The 21985-nt window shown below is 41.8% G+C and overlaps 1 protein-coding gene across 1 annotated transcript in view; it reads right to left on the bottom strand.

Annotated features, from left to right (window-relative positions):
* Positions 1 to 11068, bottom strand: part of igf2bp1 (insulin-like growth factor 2 mRNA binding protein 1) — a 48448-nt gene extending 37380 nt beyond the window's left edge. The window contains exons 1-2 of the mRNA XM_053444337.1: positions 10422 to 11068; positions 9193 to 9253 (exon numbers count right to left, since the gene is read on the bottom strand). Of these exons, the coding sequence (XP_053300312.1) occupies positions 9193 to 9253; positions 10422 to 10596 (236 nt within the window). The 5' untranslated portion in view covers positions 10597 to 11068. The remainder of the gene's footprint in view (positions 1 to 9192; positions 9254 to 10421) is intronic.
* Between the last annotated feature and the right edge of the window lie 10917 nt (positions 11069 to 21985).

The following is a 21985-nucleotide window of genomic DNA, read 5'->3' as shown; positions in this document are numbered from 1 at the left end:
TAATTGTCCATGAAAACCCTGAATTACTCTGGTGTTCTGTTTTAAGTTGAAGGACTTTGTCTAAAAAAATCCTTGAAAAGGCAACAAAACACTATTTAATGAATACTTTCTAAATAGTACATGTTCTTGTGTGGGATTTATGTGTATTGTTTTCCTCCCTGGTTCTGAGCATTTTTCCCTTGAAACTACAGATACAGTTGATTCTTATTTACACCATGTCTCTGTACAACACAAGTATTAAAGAGAATCATATGACTACTGCTGTCATACAACCACTGAGTGGTACTGGAACACATGTTGATGCCTTAAAAAAAAAGAAGAGAGAGATGGAGATGATCAAAAAACAGGGTGGACTGAAGAAGAACATCTGAGGGCTGAAACTATTTTACAGGTATGGAAAAGGTTTACTTTACACCAAATACACATACACAGGATGACATGGCTGAGGATGACCACCAGGGAAGAGCTCCAATGCGTTTTTTACACTCATGTACATGCATACAATCTCTACAACACACACACACACACACACACAGATATGCACAAGAGGCCCCAGCAGACCCCGACCCCTGGGCCCCAACCACCCCCCATCCAAAACAACCCTCCCTTCCCCCCTTTTCCTTTCTTTATGTTTTTTTTTTCCTTGAAAGCTAGTCATTGCTTGCGATTGACGCGCAGGTGCAGATTGCATGTGCCCAAATGTGTGCATTATGTGTGTGTGTGTGTATGCATGCATGTGTGAGTGTGTATAGATATATAAGTATTTTCCTAATTTATTTTTAGTGAGAAATAGCAGAAGAGACAGCCAGAGTGAGAGAGGAAAAATAAAAGAGCGAGAGACACAGAGGGAGAGTGAGAGGGGGGGGGGACAGATGGTTAGAACCAGAGAGAAGAAACAATCAGAAAGATGGGGCGGAGCAGAAGGAGAGAGGTGGGGGGAAGTGGGTGTTTCCTTCTTAAAGCGCCAGGACTCATTTACCCCTTCACCTACATAAGGCCTACTTGTACCTTAGAGAGATAAGATGGGACCTTTGTCATTCCGAGTTTATTTTCCTCATTACGATCACTGCTTACGCAAACCACCAGTGATTCATTTACAGATTATTGTAAAAAATAAAATAAAATTTAGTCAGCTTATTCTGAACATACTGCATGTGCATGCCCACAGCTGTTCACCATTCACTATAATCTATCCTTCATTGGTTAAAGGCTAATTCCAGTGACTTAGTAAAGTGAAAACCCACAGGATCCTACATTGCCCACAATGCAACATGATAGCACCGTTTTAGCTGGCTCCCCTTCCGGGTAAACAGCCAGGTCACTCTAACGTCACGCTTCCTTTTGTAACCAGGGAGGTCTGTTTTGTATTGTCTGAGCCCAAGCTGATAACTGCATTGACATCGCAATGACTTCATCAGTGGAATTGATCTAAAACAGGGTCAGGACTGGATATGTCACAGCAGCAAAACAGGCGTCTTTTTTCATAAAAAAATGCATTTTTACATTAAATTAGATCACTTCAAACGTAGCCCGAGGGGCGGAGGATATACAAGTCAGAGGAAGAGCAACTTCAGCATCAGTTACATATCAATCACACACACACACACAAACAATGTACAAGCTTTGGGGCCCTATAAACAATTAAATATACACGTGAAATGATATCTTCAAAATCAACCAGTGTGACAACAATAGATAAGGTAGACACCATCTAAAGGTCCAGAAGTTGATTTCGACACAACACAGATATAAAAGTGGAGGTGACATATTTAAATGCTTTGCTTAATGAAACAATAACATAAATTAAAGATACACCATTATGGTTGATATCTAATTTGTTATTTACGTACATAGGTGTAATAAGCAGATTGCAGAGGGAACACTAGCATTCTTGTAAATAGCTTCGTAGCATTGAATAATTATCATTATTATGATTATTCACATGATTAGACCATAGGTTGTATTTTAATTGATGGTCAAGCTGGGGCATATATATTAAATTCTTCTATTTGTAACAAAGCATCTTTTTTTACAAAGCTTTTTCGTTTTTTGATGAAGTATTTAAATTAGTGGTGCATTTAACATTCACCGTCAGACGAGTGCCCCAGAGTGAAATGTAAAAATGATTTCCTTTTCGGAACAGGACGTCATTACAAGTACGTCAAAGCTTCACATTCCAACGTTTTTTCAATCAACTGATTCACCAATATGAAATGGTAAAAACATTCCTGACTTCTCACAGGCCAATTAGATTTTACGCAGAACCTGATGTTTTTGCTCTAAGACAAAGACGATTCACCATTTAGCAGAGCAGTTTCCTTCTTTTTTTCTAGTTCATCACTGCAGGTCTTAGGATCATGTTTCAGTTGCCAGAACCAGCAGGGATTCCCTTTTTAACTTTATTAAGAAAGTAATAAATGTTCCAGATTACAATTCAGCTAGATCCTTTATTCCATTCTTGTTCCGCTGTAGAGAGGCAGTTTGGCTCAAGTCAAATCTAAAACACATGCATCTATGTGTGCAGTCACTCTCACTGGACCCCTTCATGTGTCTGTCTGCCTTTAATTCTGCTGGCTGCTCTGGTCTCGCTCGCGAAAACGATGGAATGGTGCAGAGAAAATGGCAACACGCCAAGGGAGGGAGGGAGGGAGGGGGGGTGAAAGAAAAAAAAACAGAGAGAGCAAGAGAGAAACGAACATACTGTACCATAGAGAGGGAGAGAAGAAAGCAAAAAAAAAAAACACAGTGAAGGCATGAACAGAGAGAGAGGAGGATAAAGTCAGTCCATGCCTGTGAGGGAGGGAGGAAGGAGGGAGGGAGGGCCTGTCTTTTTTTAAGCTGCTTGCAGGTGCTGCTGCCAGACGATTGGTCGCACCCCCCTCACTGCCTCCGCCCACCGTCCCCTCCTCCTCTTCCTTCTTTCCAGCCATGAGAGGAGAGGAAGGCAGCCCATGGTGTGCTTCACCGAGCCCCTCTCTCTTTCTGTGTGTGCTGCTGTGTGAAAGCTCCAACAACACACGCACACACACACACAGTTCCCCACATGCACGGTATATTTTGAGAGCCTTTAAAGTTGCAAGAGTTTACATGATGTACAGAAAAGGAAAGAAGGAATGCTGCCGCCGCTCCTCTACTCAGAGGGTAGAAAAGAAGATATTTAAATATCCTGTAAATCAAACAAAATACTAACATAATTCTCTACGATTTGCAAAGTATAAGAGTAAATGGAAAGACTAATACAACCTGCCTGTTACCCAGCTCCCTTAAGTGAACAACACATCAGGTTTGAACACAAACTCAGACAAAAAGGAAATTCCGATTTTCTGTATTTCTAAAGACGGGAACTTCCTGTCCAGCTAGTGACGCGAGAGCCTGAGCCAGACACAGTATGAGCACTCAAAATGTCTAAATGTGAAACCACGCAGGTCTGAGAACATCTCGGGACGTCACCTTTCCTTTTTCAATCTCAACAACCGTTTCCAATAAGAGCCATTGAGGCCACCAAGCGAGGTAAGGTATGACTCACATGCATCAGCGGGATTTCAGCAGATTCTATAGGATTCTGAGCCATTCTAACCTGGGGTTAAAGCACCCACCCTGCTCAAGCGTCCTTGAGCAAAACACCAAATCCCAACCAGCTTCATTCCTGCTCAATGTGATTGATTTCATTAACAACAGTTGCATTAAGGCTGCAGGTGATCAAGGACATCTTAACTAATTTAAAGAAAGCAGAATCACTGTGGAAGTGCACTGCTTTTTTACACAAACACACACACGCAATTCCTGCAACACGGATATTTTTTTTCTATTAAGTAGACTCATTGTGCATTGCCACGGACATTTGCAATGTGTGGGAGGTATAAAAGAAGCTGTGCCATGCAACACACAATGTTTATTTGTATATATATATATATATATATATATATATATATATACATATCACAAAATAATTATTTTCACATAAAGAGGATGGTGCAGCCAAAGGTTTGTTACATTTTATTTGTTAAATTCTTCTATTTACATAAATTACATATGAACTTTGTTGCAATTTTTTTTTTATGTGTATATATATATATAAATCAAATAAAAAGGTTCATTTCTTTTTCAAGCACAGATTTGAAAGTAAAGGGAGAATGCAAGCCAAAACTGAATAAACGTTTTTTACATGTTAAAGATTCAGGTGGTGGAAACAGAACAGCTGGCAATTACACCTCATTGGGTCAAACTGTGTCATTTAAAAGAGAAGAGGGGAGGTGGTCCACAGAAGGACTGAGCTGGTTTCACTTATCTAAAGTAGAAATTAGAGAAAGGTGTTTTGTGCAGGCTTTAAGGTGGTCCCTAACTTCAACTCCTCATTTCCTCTGCTTCCCTCTGCCAAGTGTCACAAGGCTTTATCACACACTGCACAACTCTTCTTAATCACCATGTGTACATTAATGACATTAGTAAATACATGAGTTTAAGTGAGACATTTTTCCACCACAGAAAGATTAGGTGCAGGGAACGTGTCTAAATGATCCACTGAAGCAGACTGGGAGAAACAGTTGAAATCTCTGGAAAAAGAGCTGGTTTAGAATTCACTTTTTTCTTTGTTCAGAAAGACAACTTCAGAATTTGGGTGTGGCCTGGGTCGTAACAACACTTTATTCGATTATTATAAAACAATGACTCATTTATCGAGAATCTGCCACTTATTGTGATGGTGCAGAGGAACTACTGATATATAAGATATACAACCACATTATGAAAAATAACATTTTAGTAGAAGCTACGTTAAAAAAAGTGAGAATATTAAGACTGGTTTTCACTATAACCTATTAGAGTAAAGTGTCTGTGGCAGGAAGAGGCAGAAATCCTGGTCTTATTATTCATTCCCGACAATTTATCAAACCACACTCATTGTGAACCATCAAGACGGATTCTTCTTGTATGTTCCACATTCAAAGCTCCAGAGGAGCTACAAACAGGCTGGTTCTCGAGCTTCAGGCGCCACGCTACACTAAAATATTCTACTGATTACACAGAAGCTTAGGACATCATTCTTCCTGAATATTACAAAGCAAAATAAAGATGTCTTCAATTGAATATCACAAATTAAAATGATACACTTTAAATAATAGTGAACCAATTTAAAGATTTATTTAATAATGTCAACATGACTGTGACAGAGTTTATCAGACAAGTGGGCTGGAAGATGGCGAAAGGACAAAAGAAATGACTCACAAAACCAAAGTGTTGTTATTGTGGTTCATGAGGATCTTTGGTTAACTGATGGAGGCTGGGGGGCGTGTATGGTACTTCACAGGAAAATAACCGTCTTTCATCCATACATCATAAGGGAGGATTTGGGCACAAGGGTGGGATGAGAGGGAATGGATCTGATTCTGCCTTTTGTTTTTACAACACACACACACACACACACACACACACACACACACACACACACACACACACACACACACACACACACACACACACACACACACACACACACACACACACACACACACACACACACACACACACACACACACACACACACACACACACACCTTGGCAATACATGTTATTTGTTTCATTTTCCTAAATTACAAATGTGTTTTTAGGTCAGGGTTGTAAAAAAGATTAAAAACAACTGCATGTTTAGTTTTCTTGGAAGGAAATATTTAAAAACATTGTGTGTGTGTGTGCATTTGCTACAAACTACAGTCGATTTCGGTTTATTCCTTTCTTAGAATTGACTTTTTGAATACAGTGAATCTCTCTGGCTCACCTCATGATCAACTCACTGTCCACACCAAAAGTCAAAGCTACCTAGGAAAATTGGACAACACTATATCTGGTTTTAGCAAAGTCTGGCATGTTGCATAATTACAGCAAAAAGCAACAGAGAAAAGGAGATGGTGTCGACTGAGATGGTGTTGAATGAATTAAACACTTTTTACAGCTAATTATTGTATAATAGAAAACAAACACTGCAGTAGATTCCATGCAAAAGTTCCCCAAAAAGAATGATTTGACTCAAAGTTTGACCTTGCTTCGTTTTATACTTTAGAGTCTCCATAGAAATAATACAAACAAGTTTACTTCTTTTACTTTCTAAATGTCTAATTCATTTTGAAATTCAATTTTTTTCCTGAAAATCAGATTTCTTTAAATGTTTCCTTACATTTTTCTAGATGCTTTAATAAGTTCAGCAACTACAAGCTAATTCTAGCTGTAAGATAAAAGAAAAATAAATTGTAATTATAGATAAATAAATAAATCCTTTTTGATGTTTGCTTCTTTCAGACTGGACCAATAAGATTTCAACACAAGCATTTTATTAATCAAAAACTGAAAATACTCAGATGATATTAGGTGTGTGTTGTTTAGCTTTACAAGCAATCTCTCACTACAGACGTTGTGTACATTTTGGTCTCTGCAGACAGGATGGCTTGTTCTCTCTCATTGAGCACCCCCCCACTCACACACTCTTATATACACAATTCACCCCCCAGCCCGTCCCCCCACTCCTGCTCTCCCTTGGGACTCTTCCCCTCGTCCTGCTCCCTCTCTCGCTGACCTCCCACAAACCTCTCCAGCCTGACACACATTTCAGTCGGCCTATTGACGAATATTATGACCGTCTCCGAAATTTAAAACCCTTCCATCTCCATCTTACAGCAGGCCCCTGTGATACACCCACCCACCCATAGCATACACATCTAGGGGTCTAGATCGAGTGGGTGGGGGTGATATGGACAGCGCCCCCTGTAGCCTATAAGGGGTTCAACACTGACTCTTACAGCACGGAGAAAATTACTTCCCCTTGCCCCCTCCCCCCAGACCCTTAAAAAAAAGGGTTTAGTTCCCTCTGAACAGCGGCCCCTCCCACACAACACACACCTCCACTGGGATTCTACAACATAGTAAGCTGCAGAAACCACCCACTACTCTCAGCAGCAACTAAAACAAACTGTCAGAATTGGACACGACTGCGGTCAGATTTAAAGGTAAAGGTCAAAATGATATGAAACTGAAACAACTTGTTCATTAGTTAGTGGAAAACTAGTTACTATTAATTATAATCTTGCCTATTTAGTCTAAATTTACACCTTGTGAAGACAATACATTTGTTGGCTCAAATTAACATTCAGAATTAGACTGCTGTTGCGTCACAGAGTGGATATTTTAAACATAAACACAAGTTATTCAGTACATTTGTGATGACTCAAACATTATGTCCAAATATAAGGGTCCAGCAGCTGAGCAGATGTTTGACATAAATATTTAAAGAATCATTTTGGGGGCATCTTTTTTCTCTCGTTAGCTGAAAACATTGACGGCCATTTTAAAAATGGGGCTTCAAAAATGTGTTTTCCATCAAATTAATCCAGTTCTTCTGCATTCATTTTTTCCAACTGTTATCCTTTTATCATGAACAACTACTGGACTCTGCTGTTTTACTACTGGGCAGGCTGGGCTCTGAGGAGACCCAGTACTACGCACTACAGTGAAAGAAAAAGAAAAAAACAGCAGCCTTTGCAGTGTTTCTGCTTCATTCAGAGCTTCGCCATTTTACCCTCACTGGCTGACGTGCAGTGACTCCCCTTTGCGTGGAGGCACCACGTGTTGTGGAGCAACTGAAGGCCTTGGCTCGCCCATGTTGGCCCCTCATCTCACAAATCACCTTTATCATTATGGCTCTTCAAGGTTATCACACAGGAGGTCTGGGACACTGCACGACACACAGTACCATCAGAATAATTTACTGACCCGCTGAGAGATTATAAGAAATTACAGCCTGCTGCCATGTTGGTTCCCTAAGCATGACGAGTGACCTGTTTCTGCAGGTTGACATAAACAGTGAGATTCAGCCTCCCTGCGTAATGTCAGTCAGCTGATTAGTTCAATTAAATGTATATGTATGGGGCCATATCCTAACAAACATTATCTCAAGGCGCTTAAAATAGTAAGGTCCAGACCTTGAAAAATAAAGAGAAATCCAACAGATCCCCCACACTGCTGACAATTGTTTGCGCCACAGCCATGTTGCAACATTTATGGCAAAAAGCAAGCCCCCAAGACCAGCTCCATTTCAAATATTTGGTCACATTCACAAAGAAATGCCTTAAATGCTGATACACAAATAATGTTGAATTTCATTTGTAGCAAACAAGTTACCACAAGGCTGACGTCTATGAATACACACATAAGCACACATATGGCCCAACAGCAGAACATGGGGAGCTGAGCTCACGGCTCATCTCATATCTGTGCCAAAGGTTACAGGCATGAAATATGGTCTATAGGCCGATTCCATGATACAGTTTAATGCAGGTCAAGTCTGGCTGTTAAAACCAAGCAGCTGATCTGCAGTGGACCTGTCAGTTTATCCCTGTAATTTTATAAAAATAAATAAATCAGCTGTAATGTGTCTATTAAAAAGCTTTACAGTCAGTATGTTAAATGGTCAAATATTTACACTATTCTATATTTAAAAAGAGAAAAAATAAATGTTAGAATTAAAAATAGCTGAGTTGTAGAAATGAGTGAGATTTAACTCGAGATTTATGGGAAGTGTAACCAGCATTTTGAAATAATGTAATCTCCTTAAAATCACATTAAACTCTGCATTTAGGGTGGATATTATTTGTACCATGCCTAACAATGCGTGAATCCGTCATAACGGTTAGGATCGGTTTTTAAAACGACCTTGGCAACCTAAACACGTAAATGAACGAATTTGGATTTATGGTTTATATGCGCATTGATATGGCTGCACATGTCAAACTCCCATTTTGTTTAAAGTTACGATGAAGCTGCTTCATGACACGCAGATTTGTCACATGTGGATTTCCCTGTGTGTTTTTGAAACCCCGTTCACGAGCAGTGGAGGAGAGGGCTGGACCTGGGGCATGCTGTCACTGCTCAGTTTCACAGCAATGGCCGACAAAGTTAAAGCTCTACACAACCACGCCAACAAAACAACAACCCGAAACTAGTGGCGGACGCAACTTTGCACAGTGGCTGCTGCAGACAGCGCGCGGGGGGCACGTCTCACTGGACCCACACTTAGAGCAAAGTAGTGAGGGAAAGCGTGAGTCAGTGAGAGTCCATGTAAGAAAAGGCCCTGGAAGAGGTGATGCAACACATGAAAGGGGGTTAAGAGAGGAGGGGGGTAAGGGGGGAGTGTGCACTGTTTAGTACCTTTGCTTCTTGGGGACGGAGTGCTCGACCTCGATGCGCTTCCCCTGAAGTTCCACTTTACCTGGAAGAGAAGGACGAGTTCACCATCAGCTGGGGCTACATGCTAACGGTCATGTGTGTGTATTTGTGTGTGAGTGGTGGTGGGGGCTGTATTTAGGGTATGTGGGGCTAAAGCAAATGGCACCTTGCAGCTAACTTTACTTTTAGAGCTGCGGCTGAGTCAAGCACCGAGGAGACGCTAAACCACGTGAAGGGGTCAAGGGTAGGGGTGGAGGGCTCAAATGGCCCACAACACGACCTGGAAGTCCCGGGGAGAGCGAGTGGTCGTCCCCCTGTGGCCCACTATCAGCCACTGGAGCCCCCGCACGAGATCCAATGCAGGAGCCACATCTCCACTGATATTAATTTTAGCCTACAGCTGGCGGGTGGGTGTTTTACAAAATCTCCACCGCGGCCCTGGGAGGGCGGCTGCTCGTGTTCGTGAGCCTTCATGTGGAGCACAAGAAGCTGCCTGGCATGGCGACCTTGCCTCCTCCCGTTACATACACCCTACGTGTGAGATCACGAGAAATAAGCCACGGAGCTCAGGCGTGAAGACGGGTGCTGACGACCCCGCCGCTCCCCCTGGTCGATCGGTCCCACATTGATGTGGTGTCCGGGGCCTGTTTGGATAAGTAGGCTACACAGGGGGTGAAGGTGTATTTTATATCTTTGTCACAGTCGAGTTAAAGGGGGAGGGAGAGGCGGCGAGGCTTCATTCTACACCACAGGAGCCAGCGCGAGGCGTGCGACACATCAGAATGCCACTCACGTGCACGTTTAGCAGAAGAAACAGCCGGAATTAGCAGAACTACCATTGGAAATGAATACTTCTACTGATTAAAAGGATCAGTGTTGCAAAGTGCAGCAGAACGCTCAGCCTCCTCTGTGTAGCTTTACGTTTACACTACTCCTGTCCCTCCCCCTTGCAAAAGTTGAATGGCTCCCCTGGGGATGTTGCTCTCCGCACACCACAATTCACTCAGTCGATAAAAATCATTGCGATCATTATTTTGCATGTTCATGAAGAAGCCGGGAGTTGGACGGGGGGGGGGGGCAAAACCGGGGCACGCCGCTCAAGGTGGGCACGAAACAAGGGCTGAACACCGCTCCCAGTGCAGAATGAATGAAACTAACGCTGGAGAGAGTAGTGGGGTGTCGTCTTTTGTCACTGGTCCACCTGAACTCACCGGAAAACGTCTCGATCGCCTTCATGGCCCATTGGTCGTCCGGACAGTCCACAAACGCGTAGCCGGTTTTCATGAGGAACTGTCCGGAGTATTCGATCTTGTGCTCATCGAAGGTTTTCCCCAAGTCCTCGGCGGTCACGCTGTCGCTTAGATTCCCAATGTAGAGCTTGTGCATGGTGGAAACTGTTTGTGTCCCAAGTCCAACCAAAAAAAAGAAAAGTCAGAAAAAGACAAACCCGGGGATAACTCAAATTGAAGCCAGCAGCAGAAGAAGAAAAAGTTCTCCTGATTTAGCAAATAGCGCAACAAGACAGTGTCACACTTGCCACACTGACTGAAAGTGGATATCACGCTGGGTCGCTTAACGGAAAAAGAAAGACCAAATAAATGCAACCAAAAAAAGAGAGGGGGGGGGATATTAATTCTCGACCGCAAACTACAAATGAGATTTGAAAAGTGTAAAAAAAAAAAACAGATGGGTTTTGGAATCGAGCTATAAATCCAGGAGAGGACGTGGAGCAGGAGAAGAAGTGAAATCCTTTGACTTGCAGCCCCAGCAGACGAATAACAGCAGCAGCCTATGGGCTCCGGACCGCACTGTGGAGGAGGTGGGTTGGATGATGGTCTACGGTGGAAGAGTCGGGAAAACTGTGGCAGGATCGAGTCCGGAGAAAACGCCCCCCGCCCCCCTCTCTCTCTTTCTCTCTCTCTCTACGGTGACGCCGCCCATCCGCCGACTCCAATTCACGTTTTTTCTCTCTCTCTCTCTCTCTCTCTCTCTTTTTTTTGTTTGCAAAGAGGAAAACACGTGGTGCGTTCGGAGTACGTTGGAGAGAGGAGGAAGGGGAGGGGTCCTCTCCAATCTTATCCCGGGGTATTCACCAGATGAGCGCGTGCGTAGCCTACATGCGACCCCCCCCCCCCCCTCCCCATCTCAATTCTGCACCGGGCTCGCCCCCCTCCACCCCACTACGTACTGTACGCGTGCACGGCGCGGGGGGCCTTTTTACGCAACATGACGTACAGGCGAGCGCACATGCGCCCTGATGCCTCTCGGGCCGGCGCGGGCGGAGATAACCGGCAACGCAAAGAGAGACATGACTTCCTCCGCTGCTCAGTAATGTGATCTAACCACTCCAGCTTCCCGTCGGGTATCAGAGGGTCTTCTTTACACTTAATCAACCCGAGCAGCGCCTCCCTAATTCGGTGGCCCAGCACTCGTGTCCCTGCCCTCCCCGTGAATGTGACATGAATACGGTCAAGTTGTCATGACCTTTCATACATGACCTCCTGTGAACCCCGGGGTGTTTGGGGAATGGCGGAGTAGAAGGTCCCAGGGCTCACTGTGTTTACCCCGGGGGGCCCGGGGGTGCTGCTGCTGCGACCTGGAGACCCTCCACTTACTCTGATGCACTGTCTCCGCCCGGAGCCTCATCCACTGCAACTATAACGCACCAGATATGGCGGCGACACCGCGATGACAGCACCGGGTGCCGGCTGGTGAAGAGAAGGCGGGCGGGGGTCTCTGCTGCTCACGTTGGGTATCCAACCGCACCGCCCCCTCTGCTCTTCAAGCACTTCTCCAACCTGGCTACGGTTACTGCTGGCTCACTGAGGCCATGGTTTCCAACAGATGACTTCACACACAACTTCCGCCTCCTCCATTTTGCCGCACTCCTGCAAAGTGGCGCAGTCGCCTGGCAACCGCACCGCACACACAGCGCGCGCCCCTCTGCGTCGAAGACGGCTTCTCAAAATGGAGGCAGAGAGGCGCACAGGCCGGCCTCTCCCCCTCCACACACACACACAGACTGTCGCTCTGTGTGTGCACGTCTCCCGCTCTCCGGCGCTGGTTTCACATCTCTCAGGTCCAGGATTGGCTTTTCAAACCCTCCGTCCTCCCGACAGGCGCCTTCTACACTTTGGAGGCACAACTGCACAGGCCCGGAGGCGACGCGTGCGCTCGCCTGGTTAGAAAATGGCTTCTATCCACAAAATGGATCCAAACCCTGGAAGTTGGCGTACAGTGGCCAAACTGTTGCCTCGCCACGTCTCACCCTACACACACGAGGGCCTTGTAAAATAATTATATTAGTGTTTTTTCTCCATAGCATATATAGGAATAAATAAGCTGCTGTGTCTATATGTTGTTCTACTGATGTCAGATGGTAAAATGTCGTCATGTTCTCTATCTATTCTGCAAATTGGCCCTTTACTGTAAGTAAACACGTAAGCTTATTTAACATGTTTTCAAGCTATGAATCCATTTGTTTAATTCGTCCCATATGTAAATGTTGTATAAGTCCTGGAGCTACATGTAAGTACAAGTATCATATTATTTTTAAATTAATGTAATAATCATGTTACATAAAGACTTGACACATCCAAGCCAGAGTCATATCTTTATTGGATTAAACAGCCGGAAGTGCAGAATATGGAGTAGAGCTATTATAGTGATTATGTATTAATCACAGCTTCAAGAGCATTTCTGATTATTTATTGGTAATAACGCACTCAATGTATTGGCCTGCAATCAAAGTCCAGTGGATTTCGAGTCTCTGTCCATAGCTCTGAAGCCGCTCCTCCACCTCTGTCTTGTCCTTTGAGAACACACAGGTGGAGTTGTTCTCTCCTGAGGTGGCTTGAACTGCAGAGACATGGGTCACATGGGTGCTGGTTAGGGCACAGGCTTCCACAGGTCAAATACCCCTATTTAGCCCTTGGTGGCATTTATGTGATTTAGTGTGCATCCCATCAAATGGAAATTGTCATAACTTCGACTAAAAGTTAACAACCCAAATATTCAATATATGTATAACTATAGTATATTATATACAATGTTAGCTTGTGTTCCTAAGCGTAAAAGCCTTGATATATAAAATAACTAATTTGCAAAATACATTTAGACTAGATATAAGTGATAACCAAACAGAGATCCCCAAGTAAAATATATAAGCTCAAATCTGTCACATTGAAACCGTACATGAGTAACTGTACTTGTTTACATTCCACAACTGCACATGAGCCCTCTACTCCTCAGAGGAAGAAACGTCAGGAAATAAGTTCGATTTTTTTCTCTTTCACCTTAAACACTGCCATCAACAGTATCTTCCTTTGAGTGTGTGTGTGTGCGTGCGTGCGTGCTTGTGTGTGCGCGCATGTGTGTGTGTTTGCGTGTGTGTGTTGGGGGAGGGGTCGATAGGCTGGGGTCAAAGGCTGTGGAGGAGAAACAGGGTGAACTGGTCGGGAATGCAGGAAGAGAGACAAACTGCCTAAGGGAAATGAAAAAGAGGTAATGTTCAGCTCTTCTACTTTGTCTTTCTCTCTCTCTCTCTATCGCTCTCAATCTCTTCCCTCCTTTCTTCCTTGATATCACTTTGTTGTCTCTTTGAAATGCTGGGTGACCACAATTCATTTTTCTGATTGTGAAGTGACGCTTTTACAGGTAAAATCAAGAAAAACTACCCAAGTATATAATACTATTACCTGTGCAGAGTGATAAGTGTTATGATGCATTAGTAGATTTTCCTCCTTTTCTCCATCCCCCAGCACATTAAATATCTAATTTGATCTGGTGTATAATACATCATAGCTTTCTTAGCTGAATATTGCATTAAAAGTGAACCTGCAAATGAAGTTCTCAAACATGTATAGTGGTAGAGCAGTGAGTAGATTGTGACCCTACAGCCCAAATAACCGTTTGGGTTTGTCCATGTACCCTGTGATATAACCTACAGCAGAAATGCCACAGGTAAAATTACTAACTCAACCGGTTTGGTGACAACAATGTGGTTAACGATTAGTTGGGTTTCAACTCAAAAACATCGGGTCAGGTTACGCAAAAAAAGAACAAAATAGCTACTTTGTTGAGGTTAGAATAGTTCCGTCATCACGGCTACAGTAGGGTCATAGGTTGGTCATGGTTTCAGGACACAAAGATGAGTGAGGTCCAGTGTTTTGTGTTTCCCCTGTTCACAGGCGGTGTCGCTACTTAACCACATCCCCTGACGTCCTCCTCTGCTCAACATCACAATTACTGTGGTCAAAAGGGGACTTTGTCTCTTTGGATGTAAAGATGTTGTTTTGGGACATTTGAAAGACGGATGCTGTCTCACAAGACTGCTGATGTCTCACATGGCCGGATGCTTCATTTAAATAACCATGGGCACAAACAACCAAACAAAATGTAGGCTTGTTTTTGAGTAAATGTACTTCAATCTTTTCCACCACTGATTCAATCTGACACATTGTAGTACCAGTGCTTTCTATATATGAGAGAGAGAGAGAGAGAGAGAGAGAGCTGACTGCTAAGTTGCCGTCCAACCAGATATTAAAGATGGACTCACAGTGTAAGTCATGTCTATTTTGCAGCCTGAGAAACAGTATGGATGTATTTAAGTGTTTGCTCGTTTCCCGACCTGTTTTCCTCCTGTTTGCATGTTGAACGAGCGTAATAAAATCACATGTTCATGTCTCACAGAGTCGAGCCCCCAGGGAAATGTAGTCTAAGCTCAAAAGACATTCAAACATTCAAAGCATTCCTGCTATGTGCAGCTCATAAGTGAAAGATTAGAGCAGTTACATTTTTTGGTGAAAACCTAAAGACGAGTTGTTTTCTATCTCTGAAGTCAACGTTGATGCCAGTGGTCCTTTTGACATTTACCTTTACATGTTTACAACATTTTTCAGTGTAAGACTGAAAATATTCAGTATTCTTTGTTAACTTCACCAAATCCCATGAATAGTTCTTAAGCAATAATAAGGGCGATCAAATGTGCAGTCCCCAACAAGTGCACCTCTTTCTCCTTGTTTTATTTGTTTCTTCAAAGTTTTTAAGACAAAAATATAAATAAATAAAACTGTTATTTAGGTGATTTCAAAGATTTGTCCTTAGTGGACTTGGAGCTGAGAGCTGTAGCTATTAGTTGTGAAACATGCTCTAACGGAGACAGATGTTTCATGATATTTCTCAGAATTGTTGAAAGAAATAAAATCGTAGAATAAATGCCAGACTTATTCTTTAATGTTAAGATTCCCCCGACACGAAGAGCAAAAGGTTCATAAGTCACTGATACCTGTGAAGAGATGGATGAAAAGGTGTTAGGTGACAGAACATCAAAGGCAAAAAGCAGGTGAAGAATGAGTGTTCTTCTGTGAGAAGAAACAAGAAGAGCGCCTGTCAACCTAGAAATCCCCCTTTCTAGAGGCTCAGTGCTTTAACTACTTGACAAATCTCCATTCTGATTTTCTCTCTGCAGCATTTTTCCAGGCACGCTGTTCCTGCAGGTAAAGTCTTGTGTAACCTTGGCACCTTCCTGCAGAAACGAGCAGACTGAGAGGATCAGTCCTCATTAGGCGGCCTGTGCTGCAATGATGAGGCTGCTCAGGCTGAAGAAGTCACTCAGAGAGTAAGAGAGACGCACGTTCAAAACCAAATAATGAGATCCAGGCACAGCAGTTCCATAAGTGAACGAGAAAATAGATAAAGACTGTGGATATCATTTGTATGAGGCTCACTGTTCATGTAATTGCAAAGATCCTCTTATCCCTTTTCAGAAAGCGGTTCCTCTATTTACTCTGTATTAATTGGATCATGTAACTGTTGTTCGTTAAATTTAGTGTAACGTGAATCATGCTGATGACAAGCAATGATTTCCTCTACATAAAAGCAGGCTCAGGACTCCTTCTTATATTTTCTTTTAAAGCAACCATTAGCAGCATTTGCTGATCCCCTTTCACGCTGTGCCTCATGAGCGTGTCAGTCATATGTAGACGTTCTTCCTGGTAGTGGTTCAGCCATGTTGACTGCATGTTCTAAAACGCTGTCCTTGCGAATTCACTGCAACTGGAACAGGAAGGGGATGTGTACTGCTGGACTAATGAGATATGCCATCAGGCTGCAGAGACAGATTGTTAGTGCCTGTATGTTATTCTTAACTATTTTACCATTTCAGCCTATTAATGCTGCCCCCTGGTATTACTCTTTAATGTGACCCCATGCAGGCTAACTGTTTCCAGCTGCTCTGACCTCTGGCCTCCTGGTCCCTGGCTGCTTATGTTGTGTACATACAACAAGAATAAGATGTTTGACCAGTTGATCAACCCAAAGTATACAGGAAGAGTAAAATACATAATGGGGGTCTAAGTGTTTAGTGCACATGCTTGTTAGTTAATTAAAATGAAGAAAGCAGTGATGGATACGTCCTTGAAGCATAGACCTACCAGATAAGAGCCAGGAGGAATCAGTGAACAGGTAGTTTTATTGCACATCTTTTTCAGTACAGGAAAAAAAAATTTGGCCAAGTTGTTTAAGCTACATTTTATTTGTATCTGTAGATGGTGATGCCAAGCCAAGCTCATCTTTGCTATTCCCAAATGTTAAAATACAAGACCATCGATATGAAAAGTGAAATATAAACATGGTTTAATGGTAAATGTACCTTGTGAATAACGTAACACAACCACTGAGAACTACGGTACGATTTAGAATAATTTCTCATTATTTCACTTCATTAAGGGTGGGGATGATTTGGCATTTTTCAATCTGTTAAAAGAGAAACTTGTGAAATACTTACATGCAAACATTCCTTCATTGGTTCATGTTTCAATGTCCTTCTCCTGTACTGAAATTTATTCTGATTCTACAATTGCAACAAACAGAGAGGAGGAACATTGGAGTTGTTTGGAATATATTGTTTATTTAATGCATTCACAATTAAATAGATTCCAAAAAAAGGTAAATTTATTATACATCCAAAAGGGAGAAGAGTGTGAAAATACAAAAGAAAAGTTCGGAGTGAACTTACATGGCTAATCACAGATAGTTATCATGAGCACACAGGGCTTCTATCATCATTAGGTCCTTTCTCTCAACTGGCCCCTCGGACATGTCAGAGCACACAGTAACATTCGCTGCCCTCACTGGTATTGACCCAAACCCATTTTAAAGCTCTCATCCAGACATGTTTTAAGATATATTTCTTTTTAAAAACAGATTAAAGGTGAGCACAGGGAAATGCGCTCCTCTTGAGTGACAATCAAAACTACAACAAGAATTGTACTTTTGTGCATTGGGGCCATTTGTGCAGACAAGGGAGCAAAATCATGACTCATGAGAATCATAAGGGCTTTGAGACGTTAAACTGCAATAATCATTTTCAATCAGTGCTTTTCCCTTTCATATATGTGCTAACCTGATACTCTGTATATTTTCTATTTACATTGCATATATTATTATTATTTCTTTTAATATTTCCTTCTGTTAATTGTGTATCCTTACATATTAATATATACTGATTTCGAGCATTCTCTTTGCTGCTGTATCTTAGTAAATTTCCCCCTATAGGACTAGTAAGGGATTATCCTATTTAATTTGAACAATACTAAATAATGCAACTTAAATCCCCCCAAAACAGACCCAAACAGGTACGGTCCACTTACTAGCTCTTCCCTGATGTTTCAACCATGTCTCACAGTCTTCCTCCTGCTGTGGTTACAAGCTCCAAAAATAAACTATAGGTAGTCGATCTCGAGTGGCTGTCCATGGGTTTATTTTCAAATATTAACTTTTGAAAGTTCTTAAACTGTTAACTGGAGTTACAATACTTTAAATTGAGTTCAACGTGAACTGAGATACATTCAGAGGAAATTCAACTCTTTGATTGAATCGGCCATGAACATTTACTCTTAGGAAAATGTAATTTAGCAGGTCATCATTGTCACTTTTAGTCCCAACGAATAAGAGCTGTAGAATATTGATTGTACTATTTAAAACTTCGTCTTGACTCTTAATGAACTGAGACAACTCTTGGCTCTCTCACTACAAATGCAGTGTTTAAGGTCTTAGTTTCTAAATCTGGTTTAAATTAAAAGCGTTATGTTTTCAAAGTTTCAGAACTGACCTGCAGCAATACTTCCAGCTGATGAGATACAGTAATATTCAATTTAATACAACAGAGCAAAAACTGTAACAAAGTCTGTATATGACGGGCACTGCAAGATAAGTGTGTGTTGTTGTTTATTAAATGCAGAGGCTGCTTAAGATCATTTTAGGGTGAATACTGGAATCAGCTGATCTGCAGGGAGAGTTTGAAAACTTCTCGATGAGGCACTGGAGTTCAAAAGTTTAAAAGTCAATCAGAGATGGCTATGATCGACTTCTTGCATGTAGGTGTAACTTCCTGTGCAGACACAGGATGTTCTCTCAACAGCTCCACTGAACAGACCGAGAGGACACCGCACCAAGTCATACATGGTTTTCAAAGGTGAAAGTAGAATATAATGTATTCATGAGTAAATAGGAGTTTCTGCAGTGAGGGTGCTTTCTTTCTTGAGGTGTTTTCCACAGCACTACACAACAAAACCAAGTTAGTTAGTTCAGACTAATTTCAACATGAGAAGTGGCCTAGTTTATATATGACAAATTCATGTTGATAGCTATGTGCTCATTTGAATGATGAAAGTAAGGAAAAACACACATAGGTGAAATGAGAAACACGAAAAAAATGTGGAAGGGAAATAAAACATTTGTAACATCAGTTATTAGTCAAGATTCAACAATTCACCTGTTTGGATATAAGCCAAATATATGAAACCCTAATGAAATGATTTAGTTTTAACTTGTTGAATATATATACAACGTTTGAACGTTCCATATAAATCAGTGATGTATTACAAATACTCTGTGAACTCTGTACATGCCAACTATACAAATAATTACAACAAGAAAAGGAAAATCTGACATTTTCACATGGAATCAATTCTCTTCTGAAGAAAGAGAGAAGTTGAATTGATTGATTCCATTCTGATAAATATAAAATGTGTTGTACAGCGTTTGAGGAGGCCTGATATCGTTTCCTTCTGTTCCAGGCTCAGCTTCTGGTTTTGGTTTCCACATTTTGGAATCAGTTCATGAGGCGAAGATCTGAGTCCTTCGTTCAGGCGGGGGTTAAAAAAACGGAATAAATTATACACAACAAATGACAAACTGCGAGTTTTCCCTACGACGGCTTGGTATTGGATGAAGGAATTAAAAACCTGATTTTCAAGGGGGTTGAACGGTGACTGGATGGACTGCTCGTTTGTGCGCGATGCGGAGGAGAAGTGGAGCTGCGGACACAAAATGGAGCGCGGGGCGGGGTGAGGGGAGGGGGGGGGGGGGGGAGGAGGAGATACACACACTCCTCTGTGACAGGAAACAACATGTGGGCTCTGCCTGCTTCTCACATGGCTCAGGTTTACTACACAGTCCGCCCGACGACACAATAAACTGGTTGTATTTGTGTGCGACATCTATACTCCTCCGCTTTACATATTCAGAACTTTAAAACGTCCTTCAACCACCAGAAACCAGGGAAATCAACACAGTTACAACCTAAGCTACGGTACAATCTACCCCATCCTTACCCCATACTATAAGAAGAATAAGAAGAACAATAAAAATAAGTATCATTTATTTCGTTGCACTCAATGCCAATTTATAAGGCAGAGATAAAAAAAAGAACAAAAAAAACAATATTTTAAAATGATCAATACAATTTAACAGTGAATAAAACATGCTGTACTTGAGTCATTGGACATTTAACAACATTTCTGTTTCCAGATGTTCATCCTCAGCGTAAATGTTTGGTTCTAGTTGTATAAGCTGTTTTTAACTTGTATTGGTACCAGCAACATATTGACTGTATCAGAGGACTCAAGTTTCCCATTCAGGTCTACTACTGTTAGTTCAACTGCGTGCGTCAGTCTGGGCCTTTACCGCCACCTAGCGGCCGAGGGGGATCCCTACACGCGGGCCTGCTCTGGGCAGGGAGTGGGGCCTTCACTGCGGAGGAGGCCAGACCGTCCACATTTATTCCTCTTTGATCTTTATTCCCTTTGATTTGTTTTAATGAATCAAAACGAGACAAGAACAAAAAAAAAGAAAATTATTTATTCTACTTTAATAATTATTCATGTTTTTCATTGGTCTTCGCTATTGAGAAATAAAGCGCATTCTTGCTTTAGGAAAAATCACATTTCCGGGTGACGCCGCTATTATTAATTAGCCTCGTCGGTCGTGCGTAATTGGTAGTCGAGAGTCCCGTGTGTGCGTGTATCAGAGTGTGTTTGTGTGTGTGTCAGAGTGTGTATGCATGTGTATGTGCTGTGAAACCGCGGCCCTCTGACGCCTCAACACGGGCATCGAACACGCGAATGATTTTTCCCCGATAACGGGTGTCGGCAGAGATCAAAGGCTCCGATCGGCGACTAGAGGACGTGAGTTGGCGGTGATGCGCGCCGCGGTGTCGCGCGGGGGGACACTCCATAGTCTTCAGAGGATGCCGGTAAAGGCGCGCGAGTCCGTTTAAAAGTCGAATTAGAATGCGCGTTCCCGTCAAACATGCACGCCGGTCAGATGAAGTCTAGCCTGCTGGTTAGAGTTGGATTAATTTGAGGAAACATTTTAGTTCGGGGGGAGTCACAGGAGACGGAACTATTTATCATTAATTGTTAATGTTGTTATTGTTTTTTTAGTTGTTATTATTATTATTATTATTAAATTCTCCTTTACACACTTTGACACTTTAACGTCCCCTGGTAAATAACGGACTAACTATACTATGAACGATCTAGTGTTTACTTACAAGGTATTCCACAATGCCTCCCCTGGTGCTTGTAGTATTCCTCACATATTTATTTTATGTCATACCTGCCTATATACTTATAGCGGTCTAATAGGTAATATAATATATTATAAAATCTAATACATAATTCACAAATACAGTATACATCCTCTTGCAATAACCCTCTGCCAATGTACTACATTTCTCTACAAATATTTTGAACCATATGAATATTTTGCACATCTTTTCTGTATTTTATTTTCAATTTTTCTGCCTATTTTATTCAATTTTTTATACTTTTTTTGTGTTCTCCTTTATGCTTCCTTATGACTCTCTGCTGCTGTAAGTGGATTTTTTTTTAAATAAAGTTTATCTTCTTCTTCTTCTTCTTCCTCACAATAGCACTTTTCTTTATATATTTATAAAATATTATATTATATTAATATTGAGGAGAAGAAGATATTCCTTTGAACTCTCTTGGGTCTTTAAAGTTTTGCGTCCCAACACATAACGACAGGAGTGAAGGTTTTAACTAACAGCCTTTACACTCAGCCCTATACTGAATCTCTGTTTTATTTGTATTTCTAATACAAACAATTGAAAAACATTTTGAAAAACAAAATATTTCCATGAATTGTTTGAAAAGTTTTGCTTCCTCTGTGCAGTTTGAGAATTATGCACGTTGTGTGATAATGAAAACTTGAACCCCCATGTGCACACAACACTGGCCCCTCTGAAATGAACCATATTTGCTCATCTGGATTATTCAAGGTGAATTATTAAATTCTTGTCATGTCTAGAAGAGACTGTGAGAGAAAATGTTCAGCTCAGTATTTCTAAGGTCCTGGCTACGTACAGATGTATTCGGTGTCATCTCTGCTTCATATAGACTCACCCGCTCTCACCTTTTGTAGAAGATGCCATGTCACTGTGCAGGGTTTATTTAATTATTACATTATT

Source organism: Pleuronectes platessa, chromosome 16, assembly GCF_947347685.1.
Source record: "Pleuronectes platessa chromosome 16, fPlePla1.1, whole genome shotgun sequence".
In the NCBI taxonomy this organism is placed as follows: Eukaryota; Metazoa; Chordata; class Actinopteri; order Pleuronectiformes; family Pleuronectidae; genus Pleuronectes; species Pleuronectes platessa.
This window is presented reverse-complemented; position numbering and strand designations above follow the sequence as displayed.